The sequence below is a fragment of the Mobula birostris genome, chromosome 2 (genome assembly GCF_030028105.1).
Source record: "Mobula birostris isolate sMobBir1 chromosome 2, sMobBir1.hap1, whole genome shotgun sequence".
Classification (NCBI taxonomy): domain Eukaryota; kingdom Metazoa; phylum Chordata; class Chondrichthyes; order Myliobatiformes; family Myliobatidae; genus Mobula; species Mobula birostris.
In genome coordinates this window covers 7,547,314-7,565,973 of record NC_092371.1, presented here as the reverse complement: position 1 = coordinate 7,565,973, position 18,660 = coordinate 7,547,314, and the positions used below count along the sequence as shown (strand labels likewise).

Below are 18,660 nucleotides of genomic sequence, written 5' to 3'. Positions count from 1 at the left end.
CAGCATCACTCTGGGATCTGTGGAATCTGGTGATAGTGATCCAGAGGTTCTTTGGAAATCAAGACCATCTTAAGTGTTACAAGAAAAAGAGAGTCAAAGAAAAAAGAAGTCATGGTTTTATTTGCAAGCTGGAGATAAAACACGTTGCTTTGAGAAGATGAAACCTATGAAATAGCCAGATTCAAGTGGTGTGACACATATAATGAAAATCTAAGAAGCATCATGAGAGGTTGGGTAAGACCAGAAGCAGAGATCATAGGTTAGGGGTGAAAGGTGAAGTATTTAAGAAGAATCGGGTTGGGTGAAGGAAGCTTCTTCACTCAGGATAGTGCAAGTGTGGACGAGCTGCCAGTGGAAATGAGAAATGCAGGTTTGATTCAGTACTTAAGAGAATTTGGATAAGTACATGGATGAGAGGGGTCTTAAATGCTGTTGTCCAGCTGTGGATCGATGGGACTTGGCAGAATAACAGTGCAGCACTGACTAGATGGGCCGAAGGGCCTGCATCAATGCTATAGTGCACTACGACTAAAATATAGAATCACCTAACCCACAATTACTAAAAGAATTTGTTGAACATTTACACGTCTATAGGTGATATAAAAATTATAACAGGCATAGGAACTACATGAAAAACATAAGAACAGTAACAATTCCACATCCTAACCCAACAGGTTCAAACTCCTCAGATCCTCACTGCTAGCTTAGGCTGCAAGAGAGGGAGGGGCAGTCGGATCGGTTCATGGGGTGAGGCAGTACCCAGGTCCTAACCCGGTACCTCACTGCACACCCCATCCTACACCCGGGTCCTCAATAGAGTAGGGAGCTGCACTCAGCCGCTCACATCTGGTCTGAGCCTTCCTCATTCTGTGGGACCTGGCATGGGATAAATATTGTCTGCAAATGGCCACAGGATCATTCTTGTTCCCCCGAAACGGGAGTAGACCATCGGTGTGTACCCCAGGAATTGTGGAGTTCTTCAGTACCACCCGTCACACAGCGCAGTGTTCTCTCCTCGTCGCATCTCCCACCACCACCACGGTACAGTACCGTACTTCTTCCTCAGAGTGACACTCGCTCTTCACTGCTCCTTGCCATCCTTCCACTGTGTGACACTTCACAGTCCTGCCCCTCTTGAGGAGTGACACTCCCTCCTCACCACCATTGCCTGCCTGCCACACATCCTGCAACGCAGTACTGTACTTCCATCTCATCATCCCTCCCACAGCACAGCGCTCCTTCCTCAGCCCCTCCCGCGGTGTAGTACTCCCCAAGTAACCCCACCCCACGTAACGCATCACTCCCTCTTCACCGCCCGTCATACAGCAGCAGCATAGCGGTTAGAGCAAAGCTGTAACAGCGCCAGTGACCCGGGTTCAATCCCACTGCTGTCCTTAAGGAGTTTCTCTGTTATCCCTGTGGCAGTGTGGGTTTCCTCTGGGTGCCCTGGTTTCCTTCCACGTTCCAAAGACGTAATTGGTCCCATGGGTATAACTGGCCTTGCTCCTTCCTACCGCCCTACCCGCAGTATCACACTCCCACCTCATCGACCCTGGATCCCCCTGCAGCGCCTCCTACCCGCTCCGCCCATAACGTAACACTCCCTCCCACAGTGCCGCACTCTCCTCCTAATCCCGTCGTGGTCTCTGTGTTCTCATTCCATTCCTCCACACTCTACCGCGCCTCTGATGCCCCCATCGGCCCCAGCCAGGTCCTTTCTGGCGGCAGCTCTCCCCACCATTGAGGAAACGGACAGGCGATGGCTCTGGAAGGTGAGGCACTTGGGACGTGCAATCTTCTCGATGCTGCTTTGAAGCGGGAGGCACAGGAGCCAGCTGCCCTGCTTCAACAACAGTACCTTCCCCACTGCTATCAGGTTCCTGAACACACCGGAACACTGCCTCGAACTCAATTTCCTGACGTTATAGCGAGAATGCAGGAGAATGGGGTTGAGAGAAAAAAGAAATCAGCCGTGATCGAATAGTGGGACAGAATCAATGGGCTGAATGGCCTATTTCTGCTCCTAGGCTTTGTAAGGAGGCCCCTCTGACTGGGAGATAGTGGCAGGCGAGCATTGGATGGACGGATTAACAGAGAATGAGCACAATGTGGGGTAGAGGAGCTCTCTCTCTCTCATCCACCTGCCTCTCGCTCCCAATCTCTACTCACCGCCCCCCCTCTCCTACCTGCCCGTTACATGACACTCCTCCGTCCACCGGACTCCAGCTACACCTCTTCCCCACCACTCCCCTTCTCCACTTTATACCGACCATCTTCCCTACCGCCATGGACAGTCCCAACTCCAGCTGCGAAAGGAGGGCTGGGCGTGGGGACTAGCAGTCCCGGAGCGACAGAAACACCGACAGGTGCTCCAAAGACCCCATCCCTGCGGGAGGAAGGATGCACCGGGAGTTGGGCTACGCTTGTGGACAACTTGACAGACTGGCTCAGGACCAGAGGACTCCGGTGTGCTGCTGCGGGCGGCCTCTCTGTACCCAGTAAGGATGAAGAAGATCCCCACCCCTACACCGCTCTCAGTCTTTGTGTGTCGACCCTGCCGTCTCTCGGGTCCCGCCCGGGAAAAGGTTCCCTGCCGTCTGTCCTTCTGTGAGAACCTCGGCGAAGTGGGATCCGCGTCAAGGGCCGGGTGTGCACGGCAAGATCCCAGGAAGGTCTGGGTCCTGGGGACGAGGGTGGGGGTGGAGTGGGATGTTTAACGTCAATCTTGAAGAACAGGGGCGACGGGGAACCCGGAGGGCTGGAAATTTAAAATGCGCACTGAATTCGGACAGATTCCAAAATCTGAAGTCGTAACAGTCCCCGCCTCATCAGTCCCCGCCCGTCCGGTGTCAGAAGACAAAAATACATAGTGAAGAGTTGAGTCAGACCAGGCGGGAAGCGAGGCGCAGACCGGGCCCGGAGAAAGGACACGATGTGGAGGATACTGTTGCTGGTCTCCTGTTTCGTCCTTCCCTCTCTGGGACAGGGTAGGTAGCGGGTCGGGGTGTCGCGGCACAGGGAAGGGTGTTGTCGCAGACAGGGTACAAGTTTTGCCACTGGTTTCTCCGAAGTGCGTTTGAAAAACTCAGGGCTTTTGGCAAAATCGGGAAGATGGGTTGGTGGGGGGCGAGGGGTGGTGGAGTTGGTCGCTCTTTGACCTTGCCCCTTCCGGAATCGGTTACTGACCTGAGAATCAATGGTCCGGACGTCTACACGCCTAGTAGTCGGAGCGTTGGGCACTAACCGGACAGAGTCCGACTGATGGCCGCACGGTGTAGGGGTTTGGGGCGCGTAAATGGAGCCGGGGGGGGGGGAGGGTGCTGTGCCAAGGGAGCGCCCCCTCAGCAGGGACTTAAATGAGAAGCGGGCGGCGCCGGGGGCGGGGGGGTGGGGACAGAGTCAAGTGCGCTCCTTCGTAAACATGACGGACCCAGCTGCCTCCTGGGGAGCGGGTAAATGCAGCCCTTCCTCTGTGCCCTGCGGTCAGTTAATGGGACCCATTCAACAAGATAACAGAACAACTGCTCCCTACCCCACCGACCTGACCTGCCGGGTGTTTACCCGGTGCCCTGCTTACATTCGGATTTTCAGCACCGTTCGTCGCCTTCGGCAAGGTTGTTTGTGTGGGATCTTAAGAACATCAGAAATAGGAACAGGAACAGGAGACGCCCTTTCGCCCTTTCGGCTTTAAGTAAGATCATAGCCGATCTGGTCGTGGATTTAGCTCCACCTACCTGCCTTTTCCCCATAATCCTCAATTCATCTGCTAAACAAAAATTTGCCCAAAATTGGATTTGTTTTGAAAAGAAGTGCTTTGGCGGGGAGAAGGTTCGCGATTGTGCCCTGATGGACGAATGCTGCCCCAGTCCGGTCTCTCAGTTCTCCGTGACTGCCTTCAGACCCTGCTGGAAGCCCCCTCCCGTCTGTTAGAGAGTCAGAGATAGAAACCTCCATGACTTCGTCGAGTTTGGCCCGTATCCCTCTGAACCTTCCCTGCCCAGCTGACCTCTATTGCATCCGCTCCTACCACTTCCTCTGGCCCTCCTCTGTGTATGAAAAAAAACAGTGCCCTTTTCAAATAATAAACACAAAACATTCTCCAAGAGCTGAAAACCTTGTGTAAAAGAAAGTGCTGGAGAAACTCAGAAAGCACTTTTTAAATCTTTCACCTCTCACCTTAAACCCGCCGCCCCCCCCCTCCGTTTTAGACCCCCCCCCCACTCTGGGAACAAGGCTGTGACCGTACGCCTTATCTGCAACCCTCGTGATTTTATAAACCTCTAGGTTCGCCCCTCGGCATCCTTCACTCCAGGGAGGCTTGGTGCACCTACTGGTAGCCCATTCCACACTTGCAGCCCCCTCTGAGTGAAGAAATTCCCTTAAACATTTCACCTTTAGCCCGTGGTCTCTAACACTAGTTTCACCCAACCTCGGTGCAGAAAAAAGCCTACTTGCGTTTACGCCATCTGTACCACTCGAAATTGTGTATCAAATCTCCCCTCGCTGTCCTCTGCATCAACTCAACCTTTCCAGAGAAAACGGTCATAGCTTATTCAACCTCTCCTGCTAAACCAAAATATAGATGCATAATATTATAATATAGATACATGCTGTGTACATACATCTATTGATGCTTCTGGCCACATCTTCAGTGATGTTCCTGGAATCATCGGGTGTTTCGGGTCTTTCAACATCATACAACCTCCTCCAGGTGACCCAGCCGGGGCTGATCAGACCCCAGCTTGTGTCCAGATGGCTAGCTACTTATGACTCCATGGCTCCCCTCTTTTGAGCCACAGCGATCTTGAGGCCCTCTCTGCCGCATCGGTGGTACTGCGGATGGCTTTCCTCTTCCTCTCTCCCTCGATGCCCAAAATGCTGAAGGCTCTGGCTATAGAACGGGCTACAAATCCCCTACATCCAACCTCCACTGGGAGACACCTCGCTCTCCATCCAGCCTGCTGACAGTTGCTGACCAGTCCCGCGTACTTGGAGAGCTTCCTTTCAAACGCCTCTTCCAAGCTATCTTCCCATGGGACTGTCAACTCCAGCAGCACCACTTGCTTAGTAGACTCAGACACTAGGACAATGTCTGGTCGCAGGGTGGTGGCTGCGGTATGGTTGGAGAACTTCAGCTGCCCTTCGAGGTCCACCAACAGCTGTCAGTCCCTTGCAGAGGTCAGAATGCCTGCAGATGTTCGTTTGGCAGGTATTGGCTGCTCCCTAGCTCTGACAAAGGCAATGGTCTGCTTGGAGGGTCGGGACCACTTCGCCCACTCAACTCCTGCGCTGACGGCTTCAGCGATGGTCTTCAGGACCTGATCATGCCTCCACCTGTACCGTCCCTCACCAAGTGCCCTTGTAATACCTCAATAATAATACAGAGTACTTTTCACACAGTCGATGCAGTTCAAAGTCCTTTACAATGGGATAACGAGCAAACCAAATGTAATCCCCTGGATTAAGACCAAGCTTTATTTTACTAATTGAGTTATGCTGCTGAGTATTTTATTTTCTGCAACATGGAATACGTGCTCTTTTAATTACACTATACAATCCAATATTTCATTTTTGCTGTTTAAAATAAATATTCAGTTGATTAAGTTAGGGTTGTTGAATTAACCAATAGGATTTGTCTTGTTAACATTCAGGAGAGAATGTGGGGGAAAGAACGGGGAGCCATTTTCTAGAGAGAGCGCAGGATTGACGAAGGAGAATGGAATTGGACAATAAACGGAGCAGGAGGACATGGTGAAACGCTCATTTGGAAAGATAGAGACAGATAACACGGTCAGAAAATTCTCATGCACACAATGGTCTGACGGAAAACGTGCAGATAACTTTTCGTTAGCTAATTAGCACACGCCATTGGAGAAAGTTCGATGCTTGTTTCGCTTGGATTGAGTTTGCAAGCAAAACCGTTTCAGTACCAGAAGTAAATTATTGTTTCCAGGCGAACAGTAAATTTGCACGAGTGTATCAGTATTCATACAAGTAACAGTCTTAGGTTCCCTTGAAGGAACATTCAAACTCTTATTTGCCTGAATCATATTTACCCTAGACTTGTTTATTTATTGAAACTGGCCTTGTCTGCGTGCATTGTCGAATTGTGTTGCTTTCAGCTTGTGTTCACAGTAACAGCTAACTCCTTACAAGCTACTGTGATAGGGCTACACATAAACTTAAGCGACAAACAGATGTTAGTTAAAACAAGGTTAAATAAGTAGGCCTTGAGCTGGCGTTCAAAAGCGCCAGTTGAGTCTGAATTCCACAGTTTAGGAGTGTGGTTCAGAAAAGCTGACCTGCCAATTATCTTCTGAGGGGAAATATTTGAATTTAAGAGACCGGCGGAGGAAGACTTGGGAGCTCGAGCAGGATTATGAAACGAAAACGGTTCTGTGATGTACTTCGGTCCAGACTGTCGAGAGCTTTATGAGAACGTTGAAATCAAATCTAGAAGATACAGGAGGCCTATGCAGAGTAGTTAGGACGGGAGAGATAAGCTCCCTGTCCTGTTGGAGTTAAAAGTCTAGCAGCGGTGTTCTGAATGAGTTGGAGTTTGTCAGAAGTTTTCTTTGTAAGGCAAGTAAAAAGTTTAATTACAGTAATCTAGTTTATTCGATATAAAGTTCGAGTTCAACTTCAGTTTATTGTCATTCAACCATACACATGTATACCAGCAAACAAAACAACGTTCCTCCAGACTCACAGTACATATAATTCACACACAACGCATAAAGTAATATTAACACAAATAGATTAACAAATAACAAGGTACATTTGCAATACAAGTTAAAGAGTCAACAGTGTAATGCTACTGGCTCATTATATGTGATGAGACCTGGGTGGTGACAGGGAGTACAGCGGTCTCACGGCCTGGGGTAAAAGGATGTTTCTCATCTTAACAGTTCTTGTCCTAAAGCTCTGGTACCTCCTGCCCGGTTGTTGTTCAGTTCTGATGAGACCTGATGAAGGATCTCGACCCGAAACATTGGCTGTTAATTCCTCTCCGTCGATGCTGAGTTCCTCCAGCATTTTGTGGGCGTCGCTCATATTTTAACCCAATATCTTCCGAATTAGATGATAACAGAGAAGAAGGCCAATTCATCGAGCAGTCGGAGATCATCATTCCCCTCCCTGCATTACTGATAGAGGAAGAAGCCATCCCAAGCGATGCAGCAGAATATCCCTCGAGGGAGGTGCCGAGTGTCTCGTTCCCTCTGGAACGTCCGAACACAGACAACATCGACTCCGTCTGCCAGTACCTGGGTCGGCGGAAGACTTACCCTCCCGGGTCTCTGCCCACCACGGGGTTTGGGCACCTCCAACGTCAGGCCGACGCGCTACAGAGGATGGAGGAGAGTTTCGCCAGCTGCTGCCGCGGACTAGACCTTGAGGAGCGAATGGAGTGCGTCCTGGCCGGGGTAAGACCACCCGTCCCCGCCCCCCACACACAAACGCCCTGAGTCGCCGCCATCGGGGTTGAAAGGGTGGAATAGGAAATGTCGTGGGCTGAGTGAGGCGAGGGAGGTGGGGTTCTCCCCATAACCCATCCCACCGCTGTCAGACGCAACTGGGATCTTCCTGTGCAAGGCTACACGTCAGCCACACATCAACAAGGAACTCTGTCGCGATCCCCGTGCTCCCCTCACTTAAAAACTTCTCATCCTCATAGAACCTAGCACAGGAACAGGCCCTTCGGCCCATCATGTCCATACTGAACTCAACAGTGAATTAAACTAAATAGTTTTTTGCCTGGACGTGCCCCATTCCTTTCACACTCACGTGTCTGCCGAATGGCCTTTTAGAAGTCTCTGTCGTATATGCCTCCATCTCCACCCCAGGCAGCTCTGTCCAGGCTTTCTGTCTGTAAAGATAAATTGTCCCGCCCATTTGCCTTGAACACTTCTCATCTCATGAGGTGTTTTCTTCACGTGATATTTCTATGCTGGATTGAGAGGGGTAGAAGTCAGAGCAATGGGATTGGTGTAGCTCGGTATGTTAGTCAGCAGGGCGGAAGAACCTGTGTAACTCCTGTCTGTCCGGCTTTCCTCACAGTGGAAGGAGTCGCTGCATCAGTTCTGCGAGGAAGAATACTCCATCAAGACCAGGGTGTACGATTGCTGCCGAGAGCGGGATGAGGACGAGCGACACGAATGCTTTGCCCTGGCTGCCCCATCTCTGAGTTACCAGCCTCTGCCTGAAGGCACTGCGTTACCAGATCAAGGTGATTACCTAAGTATCATATCCCTCTAAACCTTTCCTATCCATGTACCTGTCCATATCCCTCTAAACCTTTCCTATCCGTGTACCTGTCTGTATCCCTCTAAACCTTTCCTATCCGTGTACCTGTCCGTATCCCTCTAAACCTTTCCTATCCGTGTACCTGTCCATATCCCTCTAAACCTTTCCTATCCGTGTACCTGTCCGTATCCCTCTAAACCTTTCCTATCCGTGTACCTGTCCGTATCCCTCTAAACCTTTCCTATCCGTGTACCTGTCCGTATCCCTCTAAACCTTTCCTATCCGTGTACCTGTCCGTATCCCTCTAAACCTTTCCTATCCGTGTACCTGACCACATCCCTCTAAACCTTTCCTATCCGTGTACCTGTCCATATCCCTCTAAACCTTTCCTATCCGTGTACCTGTCCGTATCCCTCTAAACCTTCCCTATCTGTGTACCTGACCACATCCCTCTAAACCTTTCCTATCCGTGTACCTGTCCGTATCCCTCTAAACCTTTCATATCCGTGTACCTGTCCGTATCCCTCTAAACCTTTCCTATCCGTGTACCTGTCCATATCCCTCTAAACCTTTCCTATCCGTGCACCTGTCCATATCCCTCTAAACCTTTCCTATCCGTGTACCTGTCTGTATCCCTCTAAACCTTTCCTATCCGTGTACCTGTCCGTATCCCTCTAAACCTTTCCTATCCGTGTACCTGTCCGTATCCCTCTAAACCTTTCCTATCCGTGTACCTGTCCATATCCCTCTAAACCTTCCCTATCTGTGTACCTGACCACATCCCTCTAAACCTTTCCTATCCGTGTACCTGTCCGTATCCCTCTAAACCTTTCCTATCCGTGTACCTGTCCATATCCCTCTAAACCTTTCCTATCCGTGTACCTGTCCGTATCCCTCTAAACCTTTCCTATCCGTGTACCCGTCCGTATCCCTCTAAACCTTTCCTATCCGTGTACCTGTCTGTATCCCTCTAAACCTTTCCTATCCGTGTACCTGTCCGTATCCCTCTAAACCTTTCCTATCCGTGTACCTGTCCATAGTCATTGTCATTCAACCATACACATGTATACCAGCAAAGGAAACAACGTTCCCCCAGACACACAGTACATACAACTCCCACACAACACATACGGTAATATTACCACAAATAGATTAACAAATAACAAGGTACATTTGCAATACAAGTTAAAAAGTCAACAGTGTAATGCTCCTGGCTCTTTATAAGTAATGAGACCTGGGTGGTGATAGAGAGTAGAGCGGTCTCACGGCCTGGGGTAAGACGCTGTTTCTCTTCCGAATAGTTCTTGTCCTAAAGCTGTGGTACCTCCTGCCTGATGATAGGGGGCTAAAGAGATAGTTGGAGAGATGGGTGAGATCATTGACAATACGAAGGGCCCTGCGGACGCTGCGCTCCTGGTAAATATCTCTGATGGGTAGAAGAGAGACCCCGATCATCCCCTCGGCAGTCCTCGCAATCCTTTGTAAGGACTTGCGGTCAGTTGCCCCGCTGTTCCCGTCCCGGACGGTGAAGCAGCCGGTCAGGAAACCAAGCTTGGTAACATCCCTTGAATGTTTGCTGCACCGTTTCTAGTTGAATGACACTCTTGCTAGGCTCGGGCGACCAGAACAAGCACACAGTGATCCAAGTATGGCCTCGCCAGTGTCTCGTTCATTACGCCCCAAATTTTGTGTGGGAACTCAGACTGCCGCAAAGGGAGAGTGGGCCGAACACCTTCGGCCACGGATGTACATGAACAGCGCAGGGAACTGGCAGCGAGGCATTAGATAAAGGTGCCGTTCGGCCGTTTGTGAGTCTCAGAGTCAAAGACGACTGCAGCACAGAATCAGGCTCTTCGGCCCATTTGGTTCATGCTGATCTGCCACTCGGAGGGGAGAAGAAAGGTTGTTGTTCAGTTCTGATGAGACCTGATGAAGGATCTCGACCTGAAACATTGGCTGTTAATTCCTCTCCGTCGATGCTGAGTTCCTCCAGCATTTTGTGGGCGTCGCTCATATTTTAACCCAATATCTTCCGAATTAGATGATAACAGAGAAGAAGGCCAATTCATCGAGCAGTCGCAGATCATCATTCCCCTCCCTGCATTACTGATAGAGGAAGAAGCCATCCCAAGCGATGCAGCAGAATACCCCTCGAGGGAGGTGCCGAGTGTCTCGTTCCCTCTGGAACGTCCGAACACAGACAACATCGACTCCGTCTGCCAGTACCTGGGTCGGCGGAAGACTTACCCTCCCGGGTCTCTGCCCACCACGGGGTTTGGGCACCTCCAACGTCAGGCCGACGCGCTACAGAGGATGGAGGAGAGTTTCGCCAGCTGCTGCCGCGGGCTGGACCTTGAGGAGCGAATGGAGTGCGTCCTGGCCGGGGTAAGACCACCCGCCCCTGCCCCCCACACACAAACGCCCTGAGCCGCCCGCTATCGAGGTTGAAAGGGTGGAATAGGAAATGTCGTGGGCTGAGTGAGGCGAGGGAGGTGGGGTTCTCCCCATAACCCATCCCACCGCTGTCAGACGCAGCCGGGATCTGAGAAACATAGAAAACCTACAGCACAATACATGCCCTTCGGCTCACAATGCTGTGCGGAAAATGTCCTTACTTTAGAAATTACTTAGCCCTCTATTTTTCTGAACTCCATGTACCTATCCAGGAGTCTCTTAAAAGAACCTATCGTATCCGCCTCCACCAATGTCGCCGCAGCCCAATCCACGCACTCACCACTCTCTGCGTAAAAAAAACTAACCCCTGACATCTCCTCTGTACCTACTTCCAAACACCTTAAATCTGTGCCCTCTCATGTTAGCCATTTCAGCCCTGGGAAAAAGCCTCTGACTATCCACATGATCAATGCCTCTCATCATCTTATACACCTCTGTCAGGTCACCTCTCATCCTCCGTCACTCCAAGGAGAAAAGGTCTAGTTTACTCAACCTATTCTCATGAGGCATGCTCCCCAATCCAAGCAACATCCTTGTAAATCTCCTCTGCAGCCTTCCTATGGTTTCCACATCCTTCCTGTAGTGAGGCGACCAGAACTGAGCACAGTACTCCAAGTGGGGTGTGACCAGGGTCCTATATAGCTGCAACATTACTTCTCAACCCTTAAACTCAATCCCACGATTGACGAAGGCCAATGCACCGTATACTTTCTTAACCACAGAATCAACCTGCACAGCAGCTTTGAGTGTCCTATGGACTCGGACCCCAAGATCTCTCTGATCCTCCACACTGCCAAGAGTCTTACCATTATTACTAAACTCTGCCATCATATTTGACCTACCAAAATGAACCACCTCACACTTAACTGGGTTGAACTCCATCTGCCACTTCTCAGTCCAGTTTTGCATCTCATCGATGTCCCGCTGTAACCTCTGACAACCCTCCAAACTTTGCACAACACCCCCAACCTTTGTGACATCAGCATATTTACTAACCTATCCCACCACTTCTTCATCCAGGTCATTTATAAAAATCACAAAGAATAGGGGTCCCAGAACAGATCCCTGAGGCACACCACTGGTCACCGGCCTCCATGCAGAATATGACCCATCTACAGCCACTCTTTGCCTTCTGTGGACAAGCCAGTTCTGTATCCACAAAGCAAAGTCCCCTTGGATCCCATGCCTCCTTACTTTCTCAATAAGCCTTGCATGGGGTACCTTATCAAATGCTTGCTGAAATCCATATACACTACATCTACTGCTCTACCTTCATCAATATGATTAGTCACATCCTCAAAAAATTCAGTCAGACTTGTAAAGCACGACCTGCCTTTGACAAAGCCATGCTGACAATTCCTAATCACATTATGCCTCTGCAAATGTTCACAAATCCTGCCTCTCAGGATCTTCTCCATCAACTTACCAACCACTGAAGTAAGACTCATTGGGCTATGATTTCCTGGGCTATCTCTACTCCCTTTCTTGAATAAGGGAACAACATCTGCAACCCTCCAATCCTCCAGAACTTCTCCTGTCCCCATTGATGATGCAAAGATCATTGCCAGAGGCTCAGCAATCTCCTCCCTCGTCTCCCACTGTAGCCTGGTGTACTTCTCGTCCGGTCCCAGTGACTTATCCAACTTGATGCTTTCCAAAAGCTCCAGCACATCCTCTTTCTTAATATCTATATGCTCAAGCTTTTCACTCCACTGCAAGTCATCTCTACAATCACCAAGATCCTTTTCCGTAGTGAATACTGAAGCAAAGTATTCACTAAGTACTTCTGCTATCTCCTCCGGTTCCATACACACTTTTCCACTGTCACACTTGATAGGTCCTATTCTCTCACGTCTTATCCTCCTACTCTTCACATACTTGGGGTTTTCCTTAATCCTGCCCACTAAGGCCTTCTTATGGCCCCTTCTGGCTTTCCTAATTTCATTCTTAAGCTCCTTCCTACTAGACTTATAATCTTGTAGATCTCTATCATTACCTAGTTTTTTGAACCTTTCATAAGCTTTTCTTTTCTTCTTGACTAGAATTACAACAGCCTTTGTACACCACGGTTCCTGTACCCAACCATTTTTCCCTGTCTCATTGGAATGTATCTGTGCAGGACACCACGCAAATTCCCTGAACATTTGCCACATTTCTTCTGTTCATTTCCCTGAGAACATCTGTTTCCAATTTATGATTCCAAGTTACTGCCTGACAGCGTCATGTTTCCCCTTAATCCAATTAAACACTTTCCTAACTTGTCTGTTCCTATCCCTCTCCAATGCTGTGGTAAAGGAGATAGAATTGAGATCACTATCTCCAAAATGCTCTTGCACTCTTCCTGTGCAAGGCTACACGCCACACACACATCAATAAGGAACTCTGCCGCGATCCCCGTGTTCCCCTCACTTAAAAAATTCTCATCCTCATAGAACCTAGCACAGGAACAAGCCCTTCAGCCCATCGTGTCCATACTGAACTCAACAGTGAATCAAACTAAATCTTTTTTGCCTGGACGTGATCCATTCCTTTCACACTCATGTGTCTGCCTAATGGCCTTTCAGATGTCTCTGTTGTATATGCCTCCATCTCCAACCCAGGCAGCTCCGTCCAGGCTTTCTGTCTGTAAAGATAAATTGTCCCACCCATCTGCCTTGAACATTTCTCATCTCATGAGATGTTTTCTTCACGTGATATTTCTATGTCGGATTGACAGGGGTAGAAGTCAGAGCAATGGGATTAGTGTAGCTCAGTGTCTTAGTCAGCAGGGCGGAAGAACCTGTGTAACTCCTGTCTGTCCGGCTTTCCTCACAGTGGAAGGAGTCGCTGCATCAGTTCTGCGAGGAAGAATACTCCATCAAGACCAGGGTGCACGATTGCTGCCGAGAGCGGGATGAGGACGAGCGACACGAATGCTTTGCCCTGGCTGCCCCCTCTCTGAGCTACCAGCCTCCCGTCGACGCTTTGCACGGGAAGAGCTCGACCTGTCTGCCTGAAGGCACTGCGTCACCAGATCAAGGTGATTACCTGAGCATCATCTCCCTCGAAACCTTTCCTATCCGTGTACCTGTCCGTATCCCTCTAAACCTTTCCTATCCATGTACCTGTCCATATCCCTCTAAACCTTTCCTATTGGTGTACCTGTTCGTATCCCTCTAAACCTTTCCTATCGGTGTACCTGTCCATATCCCTCTAAACCTTTCCTATCCGTGTACCTGTCCGTATCCCTCTAAACCTTTCCTATCCATGTACCTGTCCATATCCCTCTAAACCTTTCCTATTGGTGTACCTGTTCGTATCCCTCTAAACCTTTCCTATCGGTGTACCTGTCCATATCCCTCTAAACCTTTCCTATCCGTGTACCTGTCTGTATCCCTCTAAACCTTTCCTATCCGTGTACCTGTATGTATCCCTCTAAATCTTTCCTATTGGTGTACCTGTCCATATCCCTCTAAACCTTTCCTATCCGTGTACCTGTCCGTATCCCTCTAAACCTTTCCTATCCGTATCCCTCTAAACCTTTCCTATCCGTGTACCTGTCCAGGTGTGTTTTAAATGTTGATAATGTACCTGCCTCAACCACTTCCTCTGGCAAGTCAAGTTTATTGTCATTTAACTATATCCATATATACCGTTAAACAAAGCCGGGTGTAAAGCAATACACATAACACACAATAACTTGGGAAAGTAAGAATTAAATCTACAATTAATCACAGTGCATAAATTAAATATTGTAAGGTACGGAAGAGGTTAACTGGTGACACTTCGAATATAATGCAGCAGGGAGTTCAGAATCCCAATGGCCTGGGGGAAGAAACTGTTTCCCATCCTGACCGTTCTTGTTTTTATGCATCAGAGTCTCCTGCCTGACAGTAGAAAGTCAAAGAGGATGCTGGATGGATGGGTGGGATCCGTCACAGCTCTAAGGGCCCTCTGTACGCAGCGGTCCTGATGAATATCCCCGATGGATGGTAGGGGGACCCGCTGGGGCAGCAGACTGAGGGTAACAGACACCAACAGAATCAACAAACTCATTCGTAAGGCCAGTGATGTTGTGGGGATGGAACTGGACTCTCTGACGGTGGTGTCTGAAAAGAGGATGCTGTCCAAGTTGCATGCCATCTTGGACAATGTCTCCCATCCACTACATAATGTACTGGGTGGGCACAGGAGTACGTTCAGCCAGAGACTCATTCCACCGAGATGCAACACAGAGCGTCATAGGAAGTCATTCCTGCCTGTGGCCATCAAACTTTACAACTCCTCCCTTGGAGGGTCAGGCACGCTGAGCCAATAGGCTGGTCCTGGACTTATTTCATAATTTACTGGCAGAATTTACACATTACTATTTAACTATTTATGGTTCTATTACTAATTAATTATTTATGGTGCAACTGTAACAAAAACCAATTTTCCCCGGGATCAATAAAGTATGACTATGACTATGACTGTGACTATGATCCTCTTAGGCATTGTCACAGTCTTTTGTAGGGACTCCTGGTCCGATACCAGATGGAGATGCAGCTTCTCTGGGGTGGGGGGGGGAAGGGCCTCACTTGCCTCAGTCTCCTTGGGGGGCCCTGCTCTGCCTCCTCTTCCTGAGCAGCTCATTGCTCCAGAAATCCAGTAGCCTCTCGGTGGAAAATCTGTCCTTTTAAATCTTGGCCCTTAAATCCTGTTCTCTCTGGTTGTCAACTCCCCTCTCCCGAGGAACGAATGAGAATCAGAGACAGGTTTAATATCACTGGCATATTTCATGAAATTTATTGTTTTGTGGCGGCAATACTTTGAAATACTTGATAATAAAAACTGTAAATTACAATAAGGGGCATATAGAAAAAGAAAATTAAATTAAATGATGGTGCAAATACAGAGGGGGGAAAGTGAGGGAGTGTTCATGGGTTCATTGTCCAGTCAGATATCTGATGGCAGAGGGGAAGAAGCTGTTCCTGAATCATTGAGTGTGTGTCTTCAGGCTCCTGTACCTCCTCCTCGATGATAGCAACGAGAAGAGGGCCTGTCCTGAGTGATGGGTGGGGGGGTCTTTGATGATGGATGCTGCCCTTTCGCGACAGCACCTTTTGAAGGTGTCCTCGTTGTTGGGGAGGTCGGTGCCCATGATGGAGCGGCTGAACTTGCAACTTTCTGCAGCCTTTTTCCGAATCTGTGTCCATTCTTCTCATCTGCACCCCTCAAGAATTTATAAACGTAAAGTCACCCCTCACCCCTCAGCTTCCTTTGCTCAGGGAGAAAAGTCCAGGCCTGTGCCGTCTCTCCATGTAACTCAACCACCAAATGTGTGAGCAAATGTTTTACCATTTACACTAATCCCACATCAATCCAACTTCATTCTTGCCCCAGTTACACACAAGCTGGGGGGGGGCACAAGTTATAGTGGCCAATTAACCCAATGACCCAGGGATGTGGGAGGGAACTGGGGCATCCTGAAGAAACTCATGCAGTTACAGGGAGCACATGCTACCTACACATATTCAGACTCTCTCTCTCTCTCTCTCTCACACACACACACACACACACACACTCACACAGCCCCAGAGGTGGCGATCGACCCTGGGTCACCAGGGTTGTGAGATAGCAGCTCTGCTTGTTGAGGCAATAGTTTTAACTCTGTGATGGGATGGTGTAGAGGGAGCTTGACTCTGTGTCTGACCCTGGAGGTCTGTGATGGGACAGTGGGAGGGAGCTTCTCTCTGTGTCTAACCTGTTCCAGTAGTGGCCAGTTATTAGGAAGTGAGACTGGACATTTGACGTGGACAATTTAAACTGAAGTTGTTTTATTTTTTTATGCAGAAAATTACCATTGTCAGTAGTGCCTGCAGCCGGTCTGCGGGGAAGTGGAGAGATGAGCAGATGGTCGAGCAGCGTCTGCGGGGAGAGAGAGAGAAATGGAGATGCTGCTTCTGGCTGAATGAGAATCAAGTTTAATCTCGCCGGCGTATGTCGTGAAATTTATTGTTTTGCAGCAGCAGTACAGTGCAAAATATAATAATAAACTATAACTTACAGTAAGCAGTATACATTAAAACTAAATTAAGGAAGTAGTGGAAAAAGAGAGCAAGAAGATAGTGAGATAGTGTACAGTGGATTTATCCTGCAGTCAGAAATCTGATAAGAGGGAGAAAACGTTTGTGGAATATTGAGTGTGCCTTCAGGCTCCTGTACCTCCTTCCTGATGGTAGCACTGAGAACAGGGCACGTCGTGGGAGATGGGAGTCCTTAATGATGGATGTTCCCTTTTTGAGGCATTGCCTTTTGAAGATGTCCTGGATACTGGGGAGACTAGTGGGCGTGAAGGAGCTGGTTGAGTTTACAACTTCCTGCAGCTTTTTATGATCCTGTGCAGTGGCCCCTCCAAACCAGATGGATACCAAAGGTGCTCCTCTGGTAGAGGATGTTCGGTTGTGACGCTGACTGTCTCCACCAATACTGATGACCTGCTGAGAGTTTCCTGTTTATTTTATGCCAGTCTCCCAGCGTCTGCTGTTTCTTTTGACTGGGATTTTGCTGGTTTCTTTGATTTGGGTGAGTTGGTCCCTTGCTGAGTCGCCTTAAGTTCAATGCCAATAAAAGTCATTTTCAGAAAAATAAACAAGTGTGTGTCCAACTTTCTTTTCCTCCTTTTCCCTTCCGGAGATTTCTGGAGGTTACAGTAGACGCGTTGGTAATCACTTATCAAAACTCTCTAGACTCAGGGCAGGTCCCGGCGGATTGGAAGACAGCAAATGTCACGCCACTTTTTAAAAAAGGATGTAGGCAAAAGATAGGCCAGTTAGCTTAACAAATGAGGAGCGATTGAATCGCCTGGGACTGTACTCTCTGGAGTTCAGAAGGATGAGCGGGGATCTTACAGAAACATACGAAGCTTTGAAAGAAATAGATAAGATAGAAGTAGGAAAGTTGTTTCCATTGGGAGGTGAGACTAGAACTAGGGGACATTGCCTCAAGATTCAGGGGAGAAGATTTAGGACGGAGATGAGGAGAAACTGTTTTTCCCAGAGAGTGGTGAATCTGTGGAATTCTCTGCCCAGGGAAGCAGTTGAGGCTTCCTCACTAAATATATTTAAGGAACAGTTAGATATTTTTTACACAGAAGGGGAATTAAGGGTTATGGGGAAAAGGCAGGTAGATGGAGCTGAGTTTACGGACAGATCAGCCATGATCTTATTGAATGGAGGGGCAGGCTCGATGGGCCAGATGGCCTACTCCTGCTCCTATTTCTTATGTTCTTATGTCTATATCCCGGCTGTGGGGGGATTCCGGAAGGACAGAGAGAGGGATGAGGGCCCATTCCGTGGAGTGAGAGATTTGGATGAAGCCAGCTCTGCCCTAAGTGTGAGTGTTAGCGGGAGTGCAGGGATGTCGAGCTGTGTGGGAGAGATTACAGGGCCGTTGAGGTACCATGTCACTCTCTCTTTGGAGACCTAATGTGCCGTATCACGACATTCCTCTGGACTGACTGTTGCTGACCAGTGCTTCTCTCTCTGTCTGTGTCTACCACTTTCTATCCCTGTCTCTCTCTACCTCTCTAACTCTATCTTTGTCTCTCTATCTCTGGCTCTCTGTCTCTATCTCCCTCTACCTTTGCCAATTCCAATCTATCTCTTTTTTTCCTCTCTACCCCTCTCTCTGTGGAGTCTGCCTGCTCTCCCTGCGGTGGTGTGGGTTCCCTCCCACACTCCGGTGCCACGACAGCTGGTCGATTGGCTGCACCCATCCTGTTGCCGTCTGTAAGCAGTTTGTATACTCTCCCTGTGACCATGTGGGTTTCCCCCAGAATCTCCGGTTTCCTCCCACATTCCACAAATTTGAACGTGTGAGTAAGGTTACGTAAGAGAAACGAGGTGGCGTGCTCTCACTGGGCCTGCCACTGTGGGGTATCTCGAATGAAACCATTCAATCAAAAAGAATGCTGCTCCAAATTCCAGTGGCTTTGAAAGGCAG

General features: G+C 48.9%; 1 protein-coding gene across 1 annotated transcript; it reads left to right on the top strand.

Annotated features, from left to right (window-relative positions):
- Positions 1-2,848: 2,848 nt before the first annotated feature.
- On the top strand, positions 2,849-17,311 carry ecm1b (extracellular matrix protein 1b). Its single transcript, XM_072282018.1, has 6 exons — positions 2,849-2,987; positions 7,081-7,424; positions 8,059-8,227; positions 10,286-10,629; positions 13,513-13,717; positions 16,510-17,311. The coding sequence occupies exons 1-6, from the start codon at positions 2,933-2,935 to the stop codon at positions 16,527-16,529; spliced, it is 1,137 nt and encodes a 378-aa protein (XP_072138119.1). The 5' UTR covers positions 2,849-2,932; the 3' UTR covers positions 16,530-17,311.
- The last annotated feature ends 1,349 nt before the right edge of the window (positions 17,312-18,660 follow it).